The sequence below is a fragment of the Marmota monax genome, unplaced genomic scaffold (assembly GCF_021218885.2).
Source record: "Marmota monax isolate L192 unplaced genomic scaffold, Marmota_monax_Labrador192_F-V1.1 WCK01_AAM20220418_F8-fsc00004, whole genome shotgun sequence".
NCBI lineage: Eukaryota > Metazoa > Chordata > Mammalia > Rodentia > Sciuridae > Marmota > Marmota monax.
The window spans coordinates 25,584,411-25,608,704 of record NW_026692881.1 but is presented as its reverse complement, the minus strand read 5'-3'; the positions used below and the strand labels follow the sequence as shown (position 1 = coordinate 25,608,704).

Below are 24,294 nucleotides of genomic sequence, written 5' to 3'. Positions count from 1 at the left end.
ACTCCAGCTATAGGTAGTAGCAACAGTCCAAGAGGAACAACTAGCCAGCAACCTCAAGCAGTAAAGGGAAAAGAGATCCCATGAAAAATTAGCCTTTACTCTCGGATCCCAACTAACACACATAAACATGCAAGACCATTACAAATGTGCACTTAGCCCAAATAAGCAAAAGGATAGAAGATAAAAGTCAAAGTTGTTGGGAATACCCTGAAAATTTAGGTATCTCCTAAAATGACCCTCAAGAGTAAAGCCATAACAGAAATCAACATTTTCAAAGAAGCTGAAAAACTTAAAAAATAGTGGTATTGACCCCTTTTCACACTTAATTGTGGCTAAGTGGAAACCAGCCACATTTTATTGAACATAAAGGCTTTACACTATATACTATGAGATTTAGGTAGGGAAATAAAGAAGTAAACACCAAGAAATCTTGCCAAAGTTGAGTGATTTTACTGATGCCATTTGGCATGCCAGTACATTTATGAATGGTGCCATCATAAATGAAGGTCGACATTTCTAAACATTTCTGTCAAAGCCATTAAACTCAATCTTTTGCTGGGCACAGTGGTGCACACCTATAATTCCACTGGCTTAGGAGGCTGAGGCAAGAGGATCTTGAGTTCAAAGCCAGCCTCAGTAAAGGCGAGACACTAAGCCACACAGACCCCATCTCTGAATAAAACACAAAATAGGGCTGGGGATGTGGCTCAGTGGTCTAGTGCCCCAGAGTTCAATTCCTAGTGCCCCCAAAATAAATAAATAAATAAATAAATAAATAGATGGATAAATAAATGAACTGAATCTTTCACCATTTTTTTTCCTTCTCTCGTAATGGCTTCTAAATTTTCTAAAGCAAACGACCATAAAAGGAAATACTTTTTGAAATTCAGTTTTCACAATGCACTTCAAAGTTCAGAAATTTTTTCAGATTAAACAATTACAAAATATTATGTAAAATGCAAGCAAATTAGTCTATTACTAAATGTACCTATTATATCATAAGTGTCATTAACAAAAATCCCTAATTCAAGTTACATCTTATTAGAATTACCTCCAAAGAAAAATACCCCTACATACACACACGCACAGGTGCGTGCGCATGCGCGCACACATGCATGAATACCCACGAACATACTTTCTAACAATTAGCCTCAGTTCTTCATCCTATAATAAAGCAAAGGAAGCCACACAGTATGGAAAAGAGCCTAAATCTTTGGAGCCTGAAAATATCTGAAATCATATTTGTCCTCTACCATACACTAGTCATGTGACCTTAGAAAAGGTACAGTATACTTCCATAAGCCTCAATTTTCTCTCTTGTAGGTGATGATACCTACTCTGAAATAACATTTAACTACTTAAGAGTCTGGTACAACACAGAAGTGCTCCACAAAATTATTCTGCTTCAAACACTGGTGCTTCATGAAGTAGTCCTATACACACATACAGGGGGACAAAACAAGCTTTACCCTTGTTTCTCTAAAAACTCAAAACATGGTTCTTGCTCTTCAATCACTTCAGGGAAGATACTATTATTTTTCTGAAAGAGCTGTAATGACAGAAAACTCTTAGCTTAACCTTCCCAAGCACCTCATATAGGATTTTATATTGAGATAGTAGTATTTAAATAAAAGTACCTTGAAGGACAAAGATCTCTTAGTTGTTTGGAAATAATTCCTGCCTGAAAACATTCTTCTACAAATCTCTCAAGCACAGAGTATGAATGTGGGACATCCAGGTTAATGTCCGGAATTTCATTATAAATTCTTTCATAACCCTGAAACAATGAAATTATGTACAGAATTGTTAGTCCATATAAAACACATGTCATAAGACAGTAGAATGAATAGGACATTACTTTCCTATATACATATATGATTACACAACCAATGTAATTCTGCATTATGTTCAATCAGAAGAATGGAAAGTTATATTCCATGTGTATCATATATCAAAATACATTCTACTGTCATGTGTAAGTAATTTTTAAGAACAAATAAAAAATACATGTCATGAAACAATCCATCACTATGTCATCAATCTATATTTAAGGCCAAATGTTTATGCTGTAAAACAAGTCAGATTTGAATTTTGAAAAGTAAAGTACATTTCTTACAGAATATTTTCTTTAAAACTTTTCTCAAAAGAGCTGCAAATAAACAGATAAAATCCTTGTCTATTTATCTATATTTACTACCTTTTCAAAAACTCAAGGCAGATAAAAAAACATCAACCAAATTTCAATAACACAATTTTAAATAGGAAAAAAGTATAATTTGTTAAAAGTTCATGATTTTTTGGGCTGGGGATGTGGCTCAAGCCTGACATGTGTGCAGCCCGAGTTCGATCCTCAGCACCACATACAAACAAAGATGTTGTGTCTGCCGAAAACTAAAAAATAAATATTAAAATTCTCTCTCTTTCTCTTTAAAAAAAAATGTTGATGTTTTTCTCTAGATATGAAATAGAAATTGTCATATTTTAGAAACTGAACCCATGGGGGAGAAAACAGTCACATTTTTTCAAAACGGGCAAAAAAACACTGAAATGTTTCTTTCAAAATAATGTTCCAAGTGTTTCAGACCTCAAACACTACCATTTAAAAAAATTTTATAGGCATAACAACACTAAATGTGCCTAAAAGAAACTTTCATTGATGATTCATAGTCTTTATTCAGTATATATAAGGTATATGCCTAAAAATTTTTCAAAATATTATACTTACTCTTTTCATTTGGTCTACAGTGATGGTAGAAGACTTCCAAAGAGATTTTAATAAATCCAAAATCATCTTGAATGCACTTTCTCCGGTTGACTCTAAAACCATAACAATAGCCTAAAAATGGAATGAATAACTTTTTATTCATTAATTCATATATGAGAGCTCCCTTTAATATATGATCCTGATTTTATAATAATCTTAAAAATTTAAGAACCACTTTAATATTTTTATGATATGTTATTAAAAAAGTGTTTAGTCACTACAGTGCAAAAATAAATGTTTAAAAATTCTCTTTAACACAGCAAAGTAATCTTACTTCATATACAAGCTCATGGTGAAAATGAGGTACTTCCAGTTCCTTAAGGCAATGTTCAGCTTCAGATATGTCTCCAGAGAGTAAATACTCTTTCAGCAGCATATCAATCTATTGGATTTAAAAGTTGAATGTGTTAGAATTTCTGGCTTTTAAAAAGTTGTGTTACCTAAATTTATTTAAACCTTATCCCAATGTTATGAGACAAAAGAGCAAGTCACAAACAGCTCTCTAAAAACATACAGACTTGTGTACATGGTACTCTCATAAAGGAATTTTTTTCATAATTAAAAGATTTCCAACTTTTAAATGATTAATAAATATGAAGCAAATACAGTGTTTCAGTGTGTCAATCACTGAAATCTACAAGTAGGTCACTGAAATCTACAAGTAGATTGTGACCACAATGCCTCAGGGTTAAAAATAAAGGATTTTTAAATACCACTAGAGGGCACTAACTGAAAGTCTCTCTGAATTTTTAAACTGACAAAATAATTCATTTCTATCAGGATGATCTTAATAATGCAATGGGAGCCAAAAATAAGATAATAATGAGGCATTATTCAATAGAGCAAAGATCTCCATGTAGTTCCTCTTCTCTACAAGTGAGGATTTGAAACCCATTATCTAAAAATATTCATCAATAGTTCAGGTTCCAGTTGTAGCTTAAGTCCCCCTCCACCCCCAATACTAGTAATTGAACTTAGGGCCTAGCATGTGGTAGGCAACATTCTACCACTAAGCTACATCCCCATCTCTCTTATTTTGACACAGGGTCTTATGAAAGTGCCTAGGTTGGTCTCGAACTTGCTTCAGTCTCCAAAGTAGCCGGGATTACAGGTGTACCAGAACATGCCTGGCTAAGAAACTCTGGGCTGTTCCACTTAAGCTTGTTCAATAAAATCTATGGCTCTAGAAAACGGTGGGAAAAGTTATTCTTCATAAGGGCTTCAACTAGAAATGTTCTCTTCCTCATAAATTCCCTATAAAAATCACCTGCATCTAGTGAACAACACAATGAATGTTGGCTGATTGAATAAAATAATTTAAAGTATCCTCTACTTTCAACTTTTACAATGTATTTTCATAAAAAGTAAATTAAAATTTTATCGTTAGAATACATACTGACTGGGAGTAAGGACACATGCCTAATCCCAGCAATGAGTGGCTGAGACAGAAAGATCGAAAGTTGGAGGCCAGCCTCATCAATTTAGTGAAACCCTCAGCAACTCAGTGAAACCCTGTCTCAAAATTAAAAATAAAACACTGGAGATGTAGCTTAACAGTAAAGCATCCCTGGGTTCAATACCAATACCAAAAAATTAAATAGAATACATCCTGATAAATAATTCCTACTATCATGCTTTAAGAAAGTAAATATTTAAAGCAGAGCACTTGAATAAAGCACTTTTGCTTTATAATTACCTATTAACATTTGTTATTTAACTTATATTACTTAGTTTTGACTTCCCCCCACCTGCGATACTATGGATTGAACCCAAGGATACCACTGAGCCACATCCCCAATGCTTTTTATTTTTTAGTTTGAGACAGGATCTTGCTAAGTTGTTTAGAGCCTTGCTAAATTGCTAAGGCTGGCCTTGAGCTTTCAATCCTCCAGCTTTAGCCTCCCAAGTTGCTGGGATGTGCATGTGCCACTGCACTCATTAGTTTTTAATATTTTTTGCAACATAAGAGGTAAAATGTTCCCCCTCAGATTCCACACATTTTTAAGAATGATAAATGACAAAAAAGTCTTTGTCCAAACCTTCCTTTCATGTAAATAAATATCTAAATAATGTCAAACTGAAACTCACTATTGAGAGTTTTATTTCAACCTTTATCTCATGCTTATTGAGAAATAATTCATATAACACCTAAGTTTGTCAGTTTCTCAAAATACTTTGAGAAATACCACCATCTTAATGATATTAAGTCTTCTAATCCATAAACATGGGATATCTTTCCATTTAGGTCTTTAAGTTTCTTTCAAGCTGTGTTTGGCAGTTTCCAGTGTACAAGACTTGTATTTATTCTGTTAAACTTCTTAGTATTTTATTTTTTATGCTACTGTAAATGTAACTGTTTTATTTTAGATCATCATTGCTACTATATTAACATAGAATTGAACTTTTTTTCACTTTTTTTCTTAAAGAGGGAGAGAGAGAGAGAGAGAGAATTTTTTAATATTTATTTTTCAGTTTTGTTTTTTTCGGTGGACACAACATCTTTATTTTATTTTATGTGGTGCTGAGGATGGAACCCAGCGCCCGGCGCATGCCAGGCAAGCGCTTTACCGCTTGAGCCACTTCCCCAGCCCTCACTTTATTTTTTTAGTTGTAGGTGGACAAACATCTTTATTTTATTTTTATGTGGTGCTGATGCTCAAACCCAGTACCTCAGGCTAGGTGAACACTCCATCACTGAGTCACAACCCCAGCCCTAGAACTGAATTGTTTATATTGATGTTATATCCTGCAACCTTGCTGAATTGCTGACGGTTTTTGTTTGGGGAACTTATTTTGTGGATTTATTTAGATTTCCTAACTACAAATTAGAGCTAGAATTACTTCCTTTCCAATCAGAATGTCCTTTTATTTCTTTTTCTTTCCTAATTGCCCTGGCATCTTGGCCATTTTTATACCCCAAATTAGTCTAATAATTAATTTTTTTGAAACACTGTGACATCAGAAACTTTCACTCAACTATTATTTTAACATATATAAAAGCAAAAATAGTCAAAGCTCTACCTTCCATTTGTGCTCCTTAACACTTAAACTAGAAATATAATATTAAATCAATTGTATATAAAAAAGATTAAAAATAAAAATTATTCCCACATGAAAAGATTGTTAAAAATCACAAGCACATAAACTTTAAGTCATTAATTATATGACTTAGGTAAGAAAATTACTTTTTTTGATGTTATAGAACACCAGAAATAATTTCATAGGGAATAAATCTGGCATTTCAATGTAATAATTCAATTACTTTTTCTTTTAAGGAACGCATATAAGGTAGTGAACTTCCTCACAAAAATATAACACTGATTTGCTCTAGTGCTCATAATTCACACTTATGATCAGACACTATTCAGTTTCAAATTAACCATGTAAAAACATACTTACTGAATAACTACAAAATAATCTCATTCCAACAGTATTTTTAAAAATTTAAAATATGTTAAAAAAAGATTTCAGGCATTCCTTAAAAGTTCAGACAGCCTTCTTGTAATTATTCATGAAAAGTTTTAACAGTATTATTTTTAAGTCACATAAATGAAAAAAATTAATAACTATATAATTATAATTTAGCACATTACTTACAGTAAGAGGGTATAAGGTTAATTTAAGAGGATCAATTTTCCATTTGCAACTAAGACTAAGTTGAATTTCTGCCCACAAAAATACCCATTAGCAGGCAGTTTTTTCCTTTCACAGAAACACATATAAATTAAGTTAAAAATAAAACCCAATAGGTACCTCTTTAACAAGGTGATTGACAGATTGCTGCCCGCCTCCAGAGCCCCACACACTGTCTTTACGTTTTCCACCTTTAGACATACTCAGGAGGACAGTAGCCTTATCCAGAGCAGCTCTATAAAAACAAAATATTTAATTTTGACATCTGGACATGCATGAGGTTTACAAATTATAGATAAAGATCACAAAATACTATTGCACTAAAAACTCTGATATAAATACAAGCAATAAAAATCTCAAAATTTGTTTTTAAAATTATTTTCAAAATAGAAATGGGAGTAAAAATTTGATTTTCCTGTTCTATTACTTCCATTTCTCAAGAAAAATCAAAAGATATTACCCAATAGTTGATCTACAGAGAAAAGGAAGATTTATATATATATCTTTTACTTAGATCCATGCCTTTCTATCCAGAAGTACCATTCCACTGTGACCCAAAGTAGCCCTAGAAAATTAAGTTAATATCTAGAACTGGGAAAAACCAAGATGGGTAGCTAAGTCCATTTCTCTATTTCTAAATTTCTAAGAAGTTAAGAAAAATCATATAGCAAAACTCCCAAATATCACGTTTAGCTTATGATTGAAAAAGAACAAGGGACTGGGGATGTGGCTCAAGCGGTAGCGCGTCGCCTGGCATGTGTGCGGCCAGGGTTCGATCCTCAGCACCACATACAAACAAAGATGTTGTGTCCGCCGAAAATTAAAAGATAAAAAAATAAATATTTAAAAAAAAAAAAGAACAAGAGTGAAAAAGATAAATTTCTGACTAATATTTCTATATTATATTTCTACAGTAAATAAATACAAAAACAAAATTCTAAGAGGCCCCTCTGTTAATGTTGTCCATCTTATTAGAATATGAAATAACTGCAGAATGTTAGAACCTTAAAGAACATTCCACATCCAATACTTTCATTTTACAAACAGGACACAGACACACAGAGAAGAGTGACATGACATGAAGGTAGCTAATGTATCAGTTAAAACCCAGAATTTCCACATTTTGTTACCACCCTCTTCCTGTTGTATCATGACAAAAATCTTTTCATTGTTTTAAAAGTAGAGAATGTAGACAAGTGACAAACAGATGTCCATAATGGCTGATAAATGCAAGTAGGAAAATTAATTTACTTACCTAGCCTGTACACAATCTACAGTTCCTTTGTAACTATCAATATAGGTATTACATAAAATTCCATCTCCAACAGCTCTAGCAATAAACTGGCCCACCAACTGTAAGAAGAAAGAGATCTATATTTAAAAAAAAAAAGCTCTATAAAGGACACAATTTCTAAATACGTAAATGATGAAGACTGGTTTAAGACTGGTTTAACTACACAGTCAATGCCTAAAAGACATGCTGGACTATTCAAAAACAGCTATTTGGCACCCATTAGTCATGCTTGGCATATGCTCCCATATCTTGATCTTCAAGTTCAATATTATCAGAGTAGGGACCGCATCTGCTTTGCCCACTACTGAATTCCAGTACTTTGCACACTGCCTGATACTTTATTAAATGTTAAATGAATGACTTAAAAGTCAAGAGAAACCTTTCCTAAAAAATAAGTCAAGTTTTCTTTAAAAAGCTGATTAAAGAAATTTAGGGTTATAAAACTATTTGAAATTTGTTCAGAGTATTTATTATTAAATTTGTATACAATTTCAGTGTCTAATAATGAAGGTGTAACTAAATAATACAGACATAAAATGGGACACTATGTGGCCATAGGAGAAAATATTAACCATATTTTACAGTCTGAGAAAAATCCAGTTTACAAAATAGCATACATGGTACAATTCCATTTTCTAATTAAACAAAAATACAAAGATAAATAGAAGCCATATACTGATATAAAACAAATAAAATACAAGGAAAACATCATCAAAATTTCACAGTAGTTATTTTTGTGGACTTTACTCATTTTGGATCTTATTTTTCAAAAATTGTATAATTAATACAAACTCATGTAATTATTTTCTTAAAGTATGTACTGGTGTGGAGAGAAAAAGAGATCCACTTTTGAATCACAGCTCAATACCTTCCACAGACTTCTGTCATAGGAAGCACTACAACATTTAGAAACTGACCTTTCTATACCCTATTTCTAAATTAATATTTAAAACTTTGATTAAAAACTTTAACAATAGCAGCAATTTCACATTTTCAAAGTTACAAATAACTTTTTATAATACATAAGCAAATTCAATTATAACATACTTTTTAAAAATCCTAGCTACTTCTTACATATAATATAAATAGACAAAAATACATACACACACACACACACCCGTTTGTGTGTATCCCGTATATATACTACACACACACACACACATTCTAAAACATACACAAGCACAGGAGAAAAGATAAAGTTGGATTCATAGTTTCATTCATATAGAAAAAATAAAAGGCAGGACACCATAATGTTAGAGGGCTACTTTTGTATGGGAGGCAATGTGGCCTATTTACCTTCCACCTACTAAAATTTACTAGGAACATATATTATTTCTACAATTGTAAGAATAGAGAGGAAAGGAAATGAATAAAAAGAATGATACAAACCTGTGGTGCTCTAGGAGTATCCAATGCTAATTCAGGTAGATCTTTCAATAATTTATCAAATGATTTTTCCACATCATTTGTGCTCATTACTGTCCCACAAAGGTCAGAAAGAAGCTTAGATGTCATTTCTCTATGACTAGCTTTCCCTTCCAATGCTAAGGACACTGCCAACACTGGTACTCCACTTTTCATTTCACCAAGATTTAAATCTTTTAGCATTTCCTATTCAAAAGAATTTTTAAAAAGAATATCAACTACAGTGAAAATAGTTCATTAAACTACATATTACTAATGTGATGTTAGTAACTAACCCTCTCCTTTACAATGTATTAGTATTATTTCTAGGATACTATGTGATGGGCATTTGTGGAGAACTGCATTTTACATTATCATAAGCTGTTTACTTTACTTCAAATCTTTCTCTAGAAGCAAAAATTTATACTTTTAAGTTAAGCTTCAAATGAGATCCTAAACCATTATTGTTAGATAGGACTAATGTTTTAAATAGTAGGATAAAATGAAATTTTCCTATTAAAAATATAATACAGCAACTAATACTTAATGACCACTTATAATATAGCATTATAACAGCCACTTTGTATTACCACATTTAATACTCAAATTAGGCCTTTAAGTATTAAATTATCCTACTCAGCATACCAAAAAGTAATTAAAATTTTTAAATTTTTCACAGAAAAAGGAATGGCTGAGGGCGCCCAAGAGTGGTCAAACTTGAAGTGGAATACAGGTACTAAGACCCCAGAGGTTAAATTCTAACTCAACTACTTATGAATGCCTTCCTCTTTACTCAGAGTTTTCTTAGAATTGTTAAATCATGGTTTACTACCAGAAAAATGCCAGAATTATTCACAACCATCTAATTAGTATCCTAGTTAGTAATCTCTTCCTACATCCTATCTTATTCCAGAACTGTACTTTAACAACTTATTGCTTTTGAACATGATAGTCCACTTTACTGAAAAACTTTCTTCAAACACTTATCTAGCAAACACCTAATCATGCTTCAGATGGCTTAGAATCACTTCTTCCATTGCTCTCCATTTTATGCTTCCACAACACTCTGTTCAGGGCACTACTCAGTTAATCATAGTATTCACAGATTTTTAAGTACCTGCCTTCACAGGACCTTAACACTCTTCTTCTATAATAGAGTGTTTCACCTTATACTTTAATAATCTGTATGTATATATCATTTCCTTCACTTCCTGGGATTCAAAAGGATAGGAATAACCTATCATAAATTCCTCCACATGGTATACACTAAAAAAAATATTTGTTTTATATTGAAATCCTACAAATCCAAAGAATCCAAACCTCATGGTAACAAATCAAGAAAGTCCAGTCTGAATTTTAAGAAATCTAAATTATAAAAAGTCGTCTCAAGAATTGCAATTGAGCTTTATAATGTTTTGAACAACCAATAAAAAAAAATTTAAAAAAAAAAAAAAAGAATTGCAATTGTATCTTAATCCAGTAATCCTGATGAAACCAATTTCACTTAACTTCTAGATTGCTCAAAATTACTTAACTTTATTCTCTTTGTTTCTGCTGTGTACATTCCTTTGCAAATCTTTACATCAGTGGTTCTTTGTTTTTGGGACAGAGCACAAAGATAAATTTTAACCAAATCCAGAACACTGAAATAAATGCCAAAACAATGAAACTAAGTCAGGCATTCTTAACTGATCAAAGGATCCATAAATGCCCTGAAATTGATAAAGTGTATTTTGTAAATTATAAAAATAGGTGTTATAAATGTACATATACTTAAAAAATAGTGTGTAGTGCCATTTTGGGGGAGGGAAATGGCATATAAATCTTGTCAAATCCCAAATATACAAGAACAAGAACTGATTTATTAATGTAACAAGATTTTATTCCATTCTCAGTTACAAATTTATTTGTGCAAAAGGAAATGCTTAAGCACATTCAGTGATCCAAGATTGCTCTAGTTAAGTTTTGCTTATAATAAGTGTCTTCTCTGCTATACTGAATAAATTATACTTGCAACTTTAAACCTACCGCAACTTCATTAGTATCTCCATGCTCAAAGTATTCCTGTATAATTGGTGTTAATGTCTTCTCAAATGCCCTTTCATCCAAAGGCAAAACTACAGTTTCATAAACACAGTTCTCCTATGAACGAAAAAGAGAAAAAAAGTTATAAAGAACAAAATATTCAGATAAACTGAAATTTTAACTTTATGCTTTCACTGGTTAGTAATCCCCATTTAGGGCAAGATAAAGACATGCTACCTGCTTTGATCGTATTACATAAAAATAGCATACACACGTCATCCTTTCTTATACACTCAGAATTCAATAAGCCAATATGCAGATTAGAACCACTCACCATAGCAAATATATGATTTGCTCCCAACCCCCATATCTTGTATTAATTTTTTATATTACTCTCAAAACCAGTTTTTCAATGAGCAAAACTCTTAAAGATGGCTTCTTATCATTCACTGTATTTTCATTAAAAAATTTACTTTTAAAGATAAAGTAGTACCTCATAAATATGTCCTAATATTTGTCAAGTTTTTACAAATCAGGAACCAAATCCTTCATGATTAATATTATAAAAGTCTAAAGTATAGAAGTTTAAAAGAGATTAATATTGTACTGACTGAACAATCTCTAAGGAAAAGCACTGTTCATTTGAAATTTCAAAAGAGCTATGATTAATGCCCATTACACCAAACCATTTTTCTTGCCCCTATTAAAAACAAAATCTCTGAAATATTTATTTGCAATTTGTGACTGGCTTTAGTCTAACAAAATACACTTGAAAGACTAATAGTAGATTTTACAGTATGTAAATCCCACTGGTTTTAAATATATATTTCATATTCTTTTAGAAATATTTTCATGTTCAACTATTAGTTAAGTATATATATACAAATACACAATAAAAACAATCTAACATATATTGTAATTTTTCCTGTTTAAAATCCTCACCATCATTTCCTATCTTATACAAAGACAGTATTTTTAAAAATTGTATCATAATATCTTATTTGCTTCAAAATAATCTTTTGTAGAACATGGTAAAAGGAGATGGCAACAGATGGGGAAGAGTAAATGAAAATAAAGAATGAAACAAGACTGCCTGCAAGTTAATTATTGATGCTGGTGAAACTGAGATGAATACAAGTAGATTTATCACACTATTTGCTCTACTTGTAGAATTTTTCCATTAAAAAGATAAATACATCAAAATTTTTCTATAGAACCATTTAAAATTTATATTCTCAGCATTACCCCTAGGGAAAAAAATCGTATGTCCCCAAAACAAAATTTATCATATCATTACCATCCTAAATAGTAATATTAAAAAGAAGCCTAATTATAATTTTTTTAAATATATTTCTTTAAAGAGAGAGAGAGAGAGAGAGAATTTTTTTTTAATGTTTTTATTTTAGTTTTCGGCGGACACAACATCTTTGTTTGTATGCGGTGCTGAGGATCGAACCCGGGCCGCACGCATGCCAGGCGAGCGCGCTACCGCTTGAGCCACATCCCCAGCCCTAATTATAATTTTTATATTCAAAAGAAGTTAGAATTTTCTCAATTATCATACTATAGAAAATATAGTAACTCAACAGAATTTATTGAAAATGGAGAATTTAATAATCCTAAGTAAATTTGAAAATCTTTACCTTTTTTAAAAAATATTTATTTAGTTGTAGATGAACGCACAGTATATTTATTTTTATGTGGTACTGAGGATTGAACCCAGTGCCTCACACACATGAGGCAAGCACTTTACCACTGAGCTACAGCCTCAGCCCCTACCTTCTTTTGAGTCAACAAGACCAAGTAAGAATTATCTATATGTTACTATGAGATAACTGGGTTTCCTAAACTAAAATTAACCTAGCAATTTAAGAAGTACCAAATATATGACTTAGATACATATGCTGTATATACAAGTATAAAATATAAATATACACAATATCATTTGACAAATCTGAGTAAACTTCAAACAAGAAGTCAAAAATTTATAATAATTTTAAATATCTTTAAAAAGTAAATCATTGATACCTGGTCATCATCATAGTTAGGATCTTTCACATCCACCTCCTCCACATCATATACCTGTCCAGGTGTACCCCAGACACCTTTGCCTCCTGCACCACCTGACAAAGTTTAGAATTGAAAAAGGAAAACGTTAATAGTTCACAAATTTTAGCTGAAATCGGAAATAGAAACTCTAAATGTACAAATGTTAAGTAATAGCTTAAAAACTATTCTAATTTCATGCTAGTTTTTCAAGTTGAAAATTATATTTGAAAGTTTTTATTTAGATCACTTTTTTCAATAATATTGGATTGTGTATATTTTATAAACTATTTCTTAAAACAGCAAATTGAATACGTTATATAGGTAAAAACTAAAAAAGCAGATGTTTTAAAATAAAAGCAAAATTGAAAAAAATGATCTGAAAAATAGCCATACCAAGGACCTTTGTATATAGCTATTTAGGGCAATTGAGCTCTAAATTTTGGCATTTCTTAAAGTCCAAAAAAGAACAATATGTTGGACCAATTGAACATGGCTCAGAAAACCCAACAAGGGAAAAATTATTTAATAGAGAAATACCAATGCCCACTTACTAATGTTTAAAATCAAATACTCCAGATATAAAAGTATGTATTATACTTTGCAATTAGCAAAATGTTACAAATAATTAATTGCTATTTAGGCATAAACAGGCCTAATAACTATTTCTTTCTTCTATATACCAACCAGTATGAATTTAACAATTCCACCTTTCTAAGATGTTTTTTCCACATTAACTTACTAGAATGTTTTTATAAGGCCCAATATACTATATATTTAAGAACCCTTATAACATCATCAATATTTCTTTTTTGGAAATTTATTTTGTACCTCGAGTATAAGCCTTACCATCAAAGTAAACCAGAATCTGATAAACTGGGTTTCATTTTGATCCAAACAATAATTGGAGAAGTATTCAAAAGCAATAGCAATTGCTAACAAAACACTATAATTTCCGTTTATCTGAATGTTTTGTCCTTTATAACTCTTTTTTTCTTCTTTCCCCTCAAGGAACACTGTTTTTTTCCATAGTCATATTTTTGCCTTGGCATTAATTCTAAGTTTCATTAATGGAAGATGCTGAAATACAACTTCCCCATGTTTCATTCTTTTTTTCTCATTCTAAGCACTTTAATTTTTCTTGATACTGGGGATTGAACCCAGAGGCGCTTAACCATTAAGCCACATACTCAGCCCTTTTTTGAGACCTCACCAAGTTGCTTAGGGCCTCAAACTGGTGATCATCCTACCCAGGATTACAGGCATGAACTACCACACCTGGCCCAAGCACTTTATTAATCACCAGAAAAGAATCAAAATTATAATTAGGCTATAAATTAAAGCTGTGGCAATCATTCAGAAGTTAGTCAAGTCTCTAAATTGTATCAAAATCTTACTAAAGACAGAAGCTAAAAGACCTCTCAACACATTTTAAGTGCTAGTCACTATTCCAGATACTGGAGATACACTATCACACAGAACCATATCTATGAAAACATTAAAATTTTGTACAATTATTACTAAATTTCTATTTATTATTCTTAATAATGGACATAAAAATTCATTAGAAAAGAGGTATGGTAAATCTGACTACTACTTTCAAAAGCAGTAAATGCACAATTCATAACTGAAAAACATCAGTATATACCATATTTTGCTGAAGTAACAGTTAAGTTCAGCTTGAGAAAACTAAATTGTACTCAAACAAGAAAAAAAAAGAATCAACCAAAGAAAAAATGAGATGGTCCTCAAATTGTTCTATGCAAAGATATATACAAACCATAAAACTTACTGTTTAAATTTCTCTCATTCCTAGAACAAGGAATCATAGGACAAGAACCACACAATTTTTTCCCATTTGTTTCTCTACACGTGGTATATACCAACCTTTCTTTGGTAGTCCTCTTCCTTTCCCAGATCTAGATCGTCTATCCAGCAACCTTCCCTTTGGACTGGTTGGCACAGTTACTCCACCCCTAAGGGCTTCACTTCCGTTATCACTGACTGAATCACCTCTGCCAGAGTCCCGGGATGAGTTTTTACGTAGCCTTCTCTTTGCTTTGGCATTAATTCTAGCTTCATTAATAGAGGATGCTGAAATCCAATTTCCATTTATTTCATTCTTTATTTCCTCAGTACCAGCATTTTCTTCATCACCAGAAAAGAGTGAGTCACTTAAATTATCAGGATCTTTAAAGGAAAAAAATGAAGAAAACTAAGTATCGTTTTAAATATCCACTGTTCTACCATGTATGGTCCTGAGTTTGATAAGGGTGAACCTCATGAAATTACCATTTCTGTATGTTAATAGTCAAAAATTGGCAATTTCCTATGACTCAATCTAATAAATGACAACCAAATAAGATTACTTTTCCCATTATCAAGGAAAGTAAACTAAGGCATTGATTTTAACAAGGTATCCTTAAAATGTTATCTCATAGGCTTAATCATAAAATCTATATCAATATCAATACCATAAAACCAGACATTTGTGAGCAAAGAGAGTTAAGCAATTGAAATAGCAAGACGAAGAATCTTGAGAGAAAGGAGATAAATTAATATTTACAGAAAGTCTATTATTTGTCAGGCATTTCACTGTATACTTTGTTGTTTATCCGCAAGACTTGGCAGTTAATTATTATACCATTTATACAAATGAGGAAACTAAAGCTCAGAGTGTTTAAATGACTTGCCAAACATGCCATAATGAAGTACAGTTACCCTGTTAGGGTTTGGAAATATCAGTAAGTCAAAAGAGCATGAAAGACATTTGGCCAATATGTGATCATATGTGATTTATGAGCTGAACTGTTGATGTTCCACTGCCTTCAAGATAAGGTTTGTTTTCAAATCCATCATCTCAAAGTCTAATTTATCTCCCCAAATTTGACTCATATTATTATACTTTGCATACTCTGGAAATCTTCCAGCTTAAAAGGACAGTATACCCTAAAAGAGAGCAACAAATTTGGAGAGTATACCCTAAAAGAGAGCAACAGATTTGGAATTCTATATGATCCCCTTTTTAATTTCACCCTTGCTCTTTCAGTTATCAAAATTCTTTAGGATATACCTCAATCCGACTCCTTCTATATAACAATTCTAGTCACAGCTACACTAACAGTCATACACTGTTCATTTAACACATCATGGAAATTAGTTTGTTATTTCTTTTGAAGCAGTCTTGCTTTTCCAACTAGGTCATGACCATGATTAACCTGTGCTTCTATTTATTACCAACACTTTGCAAATCATCCTTCATTCTGGTACCTCAAAAGCCCATAGAAATCATGTGGAGACATTTGGCTTTGCTCTGAAAACTTTTTAAATCAGAAAAGCTATTGAATTAGTTATCACTGGGCTGGTTTTGTTCATCAATGGTTAACTCAAGTCAGAGCTGAATCACTCAAATTTTGTTTTGTTTTGTTTTTGTATTGAAGTACTAGGGACTGAACCAAGAACCACACGCATGCTAGGCAAACACTCTGCCACTGAGCTACATCCCCAGCCCTTTTTATTTTGAGACAGAGTCCCATTATGTTGCCCAGGCTGGCCCTGAACTTGCAATCCTCCTACCCAGACTTTCCATAGTAGCTGGAATTACAGGTGTGCATCACCATGCCCAGTTCTTAAATGTTTTTAAATATAGCCTACTTATAACTACAGTGCATCACATCTATGTGCATGGGATTTAATGTTTTAAGATATGTTAAAACTAAAAATTCTAATCAAATTCTGAAAAGGTTCACACTTAAAACTCCTGACAAAATGTTTAAAAATTAATAACAAACATTGTTGTAATCAGGAAGCAAAAACATGCAGGTTACGGTGGCTCATGCCTATAATCCCTGCAGCTCAGGAGGCTGAGACAGGAGGATCATGAGTTCAAAGCCAGCCTCAGCAATGGCGAAGCACTAAGCAATTCAGTGAGACCCTTTCTCTGGATAAAATACAAAATAGGGATAGACATGTAGCTCAGTGATTGAGTGCCCCTGAGTCCAATCCCCAGTACCCCTACACCCCCCGCCCCGCAAAAACAAAAACAAAACATTAAGTGGACTCAAATTATCCCATTAGTCTCATAAGTAATCTTCCTGCTTTCCATCTTCCAATGAGCCTCCAAATGGAAGAGACTGATTGTCCAAAACATGCCCATACTGAAAACCCTTTGAAAGGTTTTCCCATTATCTTAAAATAAAATGTAAAATCTTTACATTGTAATTTAAAGTCATTTGTGATCTTGCCCCTGCTTACCTTACACTATCACTGCTGACTATTCCCACGTTCAAATCATTAAACCTTAGATTTGATATCATAGGTAGGAATGCAGGTTATCAATTTCAGGGAGGAATACAAAATATATCAGATAGGGCTAGGGTTGTGGCTCAGTAGTAGAGCACTCGCCTAGCACATGTGAGGCCCTGGGTTCAATCCTCAGCACCAATCAATCAATCAATCAATAATAAAATAGAGGTACGGTGTCCAACTACAACTAAAAAAATTTCTTTTAAAGTTTTTAAAAATCAAAATATAGCAGACAAAAACATAAAATGTAAAGGGGGTGACCAGCTAAGAAAATGTTGCAGTAATTCAGTCACAAGCTAATTGGAAAAGGTTAATAGTAGTAACTGGAGTTAATAATAATGTCACACTTTGAAAAAAACAGTTTTCAAGTGGAACAGATTCAAGATTTAGGAAGAATAAAATAATGCTTTACAAGTTTTTGTCGTGGGAAGCTGGTGTTACAAGATATGAATGAGATATCATCATAACTAAACTAGCAAGAATAATTTATCATCTTAATAGTAGCACTACTATCATTTCTTTTTTTTTTCATTACAGTTACTATCATTAAGCTACGAGATACCAGGTTCTACCTGGTACACACTAGACTTCAGGTTCTATGCCAGTCATTTTACATATATGGTCTAAAAGCCTCAAAAAGCTCTATATACAAGTTATTGAAGTTTAACCTCGCTTTTCAGAAGGTAATATTTTATTGAAAAGTTACCCTATCTGGAAAGGATTGTAACCAGGAATCAAACTCACATTTTTAATTTCATAAGATTATAACTACAGAAAACATAAAACAAGAATACAGCAGTTCTGATAGCTAAAAAGACAGGATGAACAAAGGAGTGAATGTAGAGAAGATAAACAGAAGATTAAGGGAAAGGAGAAAGACCAGACATAGACAAATTAGATGGAGTTTTCAAGTAAGAATGGGTGGTTAAGAAAAACAGTATCACTTGAAATATATTGCTTTCATTATGCTAACATTAAACTATAAACAGTCCAGAAAATAAAGGACTTAGAAGTATAATAAAAGGTGTTAAACTGTCTCTTGAAATATTAAAATATTCAATTGAAACATATCTATTTCCCATGAGTTTCTTTTCTCCAACTATTTTAGCACCTTCTTAAATACGTTTGTGTGTCTGCAGCAGTATTTTCTCTAGGAATAGTTTAATTTGACCTTATTATTTTTTTAATTTATTTATTTTTTAGTTTTAGGTGGACACAATATCTTTATTTTATTTTTATGTGGTGCTGAGGATCAAACCCAGTGCCCCATATATGCTAAGCGAGTACTCTACCACTGGGCCACAACCCCAGCCCCTGACCTTATTATTTTTAACCCATGTTTATATCGATTGCTTTTTTTAATATCTTGCTATTCAGACTCACCTAAATTTTGGGCAAATCAAATCACTATTAATCTGACTTAAGAAAATCAAAATTAAAAGGATAAAAAAACTGAGTACAGAGAATGTGATAACTTCAAAATTGTTTTCTACCATGTACTAATTCCCTCTCTGTGAATTCTCTGACATTTCAGCAGTAACCACTTCAACTTATATGTCCAAAGTATCAGAATATCATATTTCCAATTCTGGTGTACAATGAGTAGAAAAATTAAAATAACAAATTTAGGAGTACTTTACATATCTAATAAGTGTTGTATGCTTGACATACATATCTCACTAATCCTAAAAATAAACCTATAGAAGTATATAACCCAATTATATATATAAGGAAACTGAAGGTCATGTAAATAACCTACTTCTTCAAAGTAACAAAACTGGTAAATGTAGAAGTTGGAATTAATACACTAGTCTGACTTGGACTATATGCTATAGCAAGAATTTACTGCAAAGTCTGTCTCATGCCTATCCAAATACTAAAGACTAAATCCCTTAGTACTGGGGAGAGGAGTTATAATGATATCTTATTGTAGTAAGAAAACAAAAATTATAAATCTTAGAGATATGCTTTCTCACAGAAATGGCATGTAAGCCACATCATTTTAAATTTTCTAGTAGCCACATTAAAAAGTAAATGAGATGTGGCTGGGGCTGTGGCTCAGTGGTAGAGCGCTTGCCTAGCATGTGTGAAGCATTGAGTTCAATTCTCAGCACCACATATAAATAAATAAATAAAGGTCCATCAACAACTAAAAAAAAAATTTTTAAAGTAAGTGAAATGGGTAAAATTAATTTTACTATGTTTTATTCAATCTAATATAACCATAATATAATTTGAACATGTAATCAATATAAAAATTTAGATTTTCCTTCATCTCAATTCAGAATAGCTACAAATGGCTAGTGGTTATTGTACTGGACAGTGCAGAAAAGAAGCAATAACCTAGGTATGAAACACTTTTTTTTTCTGGTACTGAAGATTAAACCCAGGAGTGCTTAACCACTAAGCCACAACCCCAGCCATTTTTATTTTTAATTTTGAGACAAGGTCTCATTAAGTTGCTGAGGCTGGTCTTGAATTTGTGATCTTCCTGCCTCAGCCTTCGGAGCTGCTGGTATACAGGTATGCACCACCATGCCCAGTATTCACTTACCTATTATATCTAGCAGCACAGAAATAATCACTAATTATTGGAGCGAATTTTCAACTATAATTTTCTAGCCTACTTTAAATCAAAATTAAAGAAAACTAAAGTTGTATACAATAGTGAATAAAAGTCATTGGAGAAATGAAGCTGTAGTATTTAAACATGAAATATATTTTAGAGTACAGAAAAATACAAAGCTTTCAATGTTAATAAAACTATTAAGTAAATAATTATCTAAAATATACTAATATGACTATTAACATTGCACAATCCTGAATTAACTCTTTGGGAAGAAAATTCTGAAAGCTACACAATAAACACATTTTACTCAGCATTTGGTCATCTAGTCCACAAAACCATGTTTATTTTTATGGTATTAATGTGCTATTGAAGTGCCATGGGAAAATACCACAAGTAATTTCAATTTCAAACAAATAGTTAGGAAAGATATCAAAGATTCCAACTAAGTCTATGTTGAAGAAATCACTAGCAACCCCATGTGAAAATATTAATAAACAAAAACTTGATTTTAAAAATAATATAACCTGTTTTCTTACAGCATGAAAAAGTTGGTGTTTAAAGACAGTTTTACTATCGAATGGTCTGATGCTTGTCACAAAACACTACTCACCTGTGGGATTTACATTCAGTATCTGCTCATTTTCTACATCCATTGTTCCTTAATTTCACTTGCACTGATTAAACAAATTACCAAATGGAAGTCTTCCTTTAGAATCTATTTTAAAAAAAATCAACATTTTATAAACTAATATAATTAGGCAAATTCAATTTATTTAAGCACACAGTAAAAAAAAATAATTCTATTTTTAAGAGTTCACTTTCAAAGAGAGCAAGCATAACTTAATTAACATCTAGTTCCAGTTTTCTTGACAAATTTAATAAAAATACCACCAGATTTCAGCATATGCCAATACACCCTTTAAACTTGGAATTAAAGTATTTCCGTATGTGTATTTTTCAAGTTAAAGACATACACACACCCCAAATCTTTTAATACCAAGCCCAAAAATCTGATGTGTGTCACACACACACACACTCTCAAGCCAATTTCTCTACCAATTTCTTATAAGTATTATTTATAATTCTCGCTATTAGAAAGAAAGACTATAAAAATTCATTTCTTGGAAATATATTTTAAAATATATTGCCAGAAGTCATAACTGAATTAAGATTTCAGAATCTCTCTGGAAATATTTTTTTATAAAGTGGTTTAAAGTACACAAGTGTTATATCTGTGTAAGTCATAGATGCTGGATATAAGTTCTTCCAGTGATTTACAGTAATTTCACTAGCAGTATGCTCATCTTTTGATATAAAATGCAAAAATTGCTGAAAATGACTAATTATGGAAAAAAAATTTCATATAATATGAGTTGCTATTAGACATCACTTTAGGATAAAATGATAGATGATGCCTCCAGGGATGAAACTGACTTTTAAATTCCTCAATATAAACTAGGACTTTGTTAAGTTCATAGCTCTTTTCTCAAAAAAAAAGAAAAAACAAAACAAAAATGGGGAGTGGGTATTAACTTGTTAAACCAATACAAACACAGAGTATGATAAAGTTATAAACTTCTTATTATGGTAATCCTTAAGCTAAGATGCTATCATATTGCTTCAGAAATTAAGAAACTGGCAAGATCATTCTTTAAGTCTGCTCAGAATAAATTGACATGATTCTACATAATCACTTTTCATTATAATTCCAACCAACTCTGGATTTAGGAAAAATGAATCTTAAAATATGAATATGTATAGAGATTCATACAGATATATGAACAAAAATAATTTGCAAACCAAAAACATTTAGTACCTTCCATGGCTGAAAATGCCACACACTGTTTAATTTCAGTATGTTATAGGAAAGGGATAATGTGTCACATTCGTCATATGACCTGTTTTTTTTTTTAAACTAAAGTAACACTTAAAGGTCTTTTTCATTCTTGATGTAAATAAAATCTTTGAGAGTTTTTCCTACAGAACCTTAGAAAGAAAGTGATTATACCAAAGCTTATAAAGCCTTTATAGTTCAAAATGATTTTCCATGTACGATTTCATGCACCTCACAGGACAACCTTAAGGTAGGTATTCCACTCTGCACACTATTAAACAGATTCAGAGAAGGTAGGTGATTGGCCAAGGAGAGACAGCTGCTCAGTGGAATAACCAAGACTAGAATCCAGACCTTATAAATCCAGTTAAAGATTTTATAATATTCTACAGGAAGATTCTTTTTGAAGGTTAACAAAGAGAAGCTTATTAAAAGCATAGACTTCTATTGTTAAATCAAAATTTTAAATACTGCTTTCTGAATAATAAAAAATTATTTTAAACTATTATACAGAAGGTATTGAGTTGGGCAAAGAAAATTATCAGGTAAGGACTATCATCTATAACTAAATTTGTTTTATTTAAGTAATCACAAAAAAGTCGTCTCTAAACAATGATAATCTTATCAAGAAATCAAGAATTCAGTCACATATTTGGTTGCAGGAAAGTGGTTTAAATAATAAAGATTAAAACACTTTAAAATAAAAAATAAAGGATAAAAATGTTCCACGTTTTTACTCTTCAAAGTAGATTTTTTTCTATTTAACATTCTTAAAAGATTCTTACCCACAACTTGAGAATGTGTAAAAAAAAAAAAAAAATTAAACCCTAGTTTATTCATACTAATGTATAAAAATTAATTTTCAATGAGAAAATAAGACTAAACTTACAAGTTGGAAAAAAAATTAAGGCTGAAATTGAATAGTTTTTTCTCCAATGTAATTCCTGAAATTTATCTGATAAATTACTCTGCCATTTTTGGAAGTCAAGTTTAGAGCACATGTCAACTAGAAAATTATGTTTTCATTCCCAGGCTCCAGTCATACTTATCAGCAACTTAAAATCAGATAGAAGGATTTATAAGGTCTGGATTCTACCACTATAATGCAAAAGACAGCATTATAGAAATTAACCAACTAGCACTTATTTTTGCATTCCTATTTTCCCCTTCACATTTACTATTAGAGACAAACCAATCAAATTATATTAAAAGACGCCTATTGGGATACTAAGGAATTAAATTAACCTATAAAGAAGGAACATTAACGGCATATATAACAATAATTAAATTTCGAACATATCTGCTGTGGGCCTCCTTTTTAAAACGTGTATGGTGGCTTCTCAAATAGTATCCCATTAACAAAAAACAGCAAAACTAAAAATCACCAGTAAAAATTTCGCGTTAAAAACAGGTGGCAAGCTCTCTGCCCGCCGCACACCTAGCTGCATTTTTAATCATCCGCAGAGCCTACGGTTGCTGGCTACGTAGCCAGTTCGCACCAGGGCCAGGGGGCGATGGGCGACACTGACGTCCGCAGACAGTTCTAAGCTCTCAAAAAACTCCGTGTACGTTCAGGCACCACATCCACACACTCAGCAGACAAAAGGGGCCTCCCCTGCCGTCTGGTTTTTTCTGGGAGACTATGTTTAACTTAAGGAGACCCTTTGCCGGAGGAGGGGACAGCGCAGTCGGTGCAGGGCTGGGTGGCGGGCACGTGTTCGCCTCCCCACACCCCAGCGGCCCACCTCTTGGCCCACCGCTGGCGCGCCCGGACCCCCAAGGCCCCCAGCCCCGCCGGTCCCCGTAGGTGCAGGGCCTGGGCTGGGAACGCCGCACTGTGGGCTTCTCTGAGGGAAGACAGAGGGCGGGGAAGGCGAAGACCTTCCTCACAGGATTTCGGTCTCGCGGGAAACACTTCCAATCTCTTCTCCAATATTAAAACTCTGAGGGGCCTCCCTGACGAGGCGGCCCGCCCGCGAGCGCCCCACTAGGTGAGGAGGGGGCTTGGGGGAGGGGGCGGGCCCGCGCCGCCGCGACCCGGCTGGGCCCTCGAGGAGTGAAGACCGCCGGCCCCCCGCAGGCCAAGGCGTTGGGGGTGGGGGGCGCCCCTCCAGCAGATTTCGAGGAGGCGGCTGACCCCCGCCCGCCCTCCAGGACCCGGCCACGGCCTCCACGCCCCCTCCCCCTCCCAACGTGCGGTGGTCTCCGAGGAGGGACCCGGATTAGGGGAAGAGAGCACAGTCTTCCCGAGCGTGCGAGCCGTGCCCACCGGTACTGACCCCTCGGGCCACCGCCGCCGCTCGCCCAGGTCCCCGGTCCGCCGGCCCCGACCCCGCTCCTCAGCCTCTGCCGCCGCCTCGGAGCGTCTCTGGCCCCTCTCGCTCTGTTTGTTTTTGTTTTGTTCTACCCAGTAACACGGG

The 24,294-nt window shown here is 33.2% G+C and overlaps 1 protein-coding gene across 1 annotated transcript in view; it reads right to left on the bottom strand.

Annotated features, from left to right (window-relative positions):
* The window catches only part of Pdcd4 (programmed cell death 4), a 25,697-nt gene extending 1,403 nt beyond the window's left edge, over positions 1-24,294 (bottom strand). Inside the window, exons 1-11 of the mRNA XM_046450326.2 lie at positions 24,154-24,294; positions 20,651-20,755; positions 15,054-15,356; positions 13,149-13,243; positions 11,124-11,237; positions 9,081-9,302; positions 7,653-7,750; positions 6,518-6,632; positions 3,039-3,146; positions 2,726-2,836; positions 1,638-1,777 (exon numbers count right to left, since the gene is read on the bottom strand). Of these exons, the coding sequence (XP_046306282.1) occupies positions 1,638-1,777; positions 2,726-2,836; positions 3,039-3,146; positions 6,518-6,632; positions 7,653-7,750; positions 9,081-9,302; positions 11,124-11,237; positions 13,149-13,243; positions 15,054-15,356; positions 20,651-20,693 (1,349 nt within the window). The 5' untranslated portion in view covers positions 20,694-20,755; positions 24,154-24,294. The remainder of the gene's footprint in view (positions 1-1,637; positions 1,778-2,725; positions 2,837-3,038; positions 3,147-6,517; positions 6,633-7,652; positions 7,751-9,080; positions 9,303-11,123; positions 11,238-13,148; positions 13,244-15,053; positions 15,357-20,650; positions 20,756-24,153) is intronic.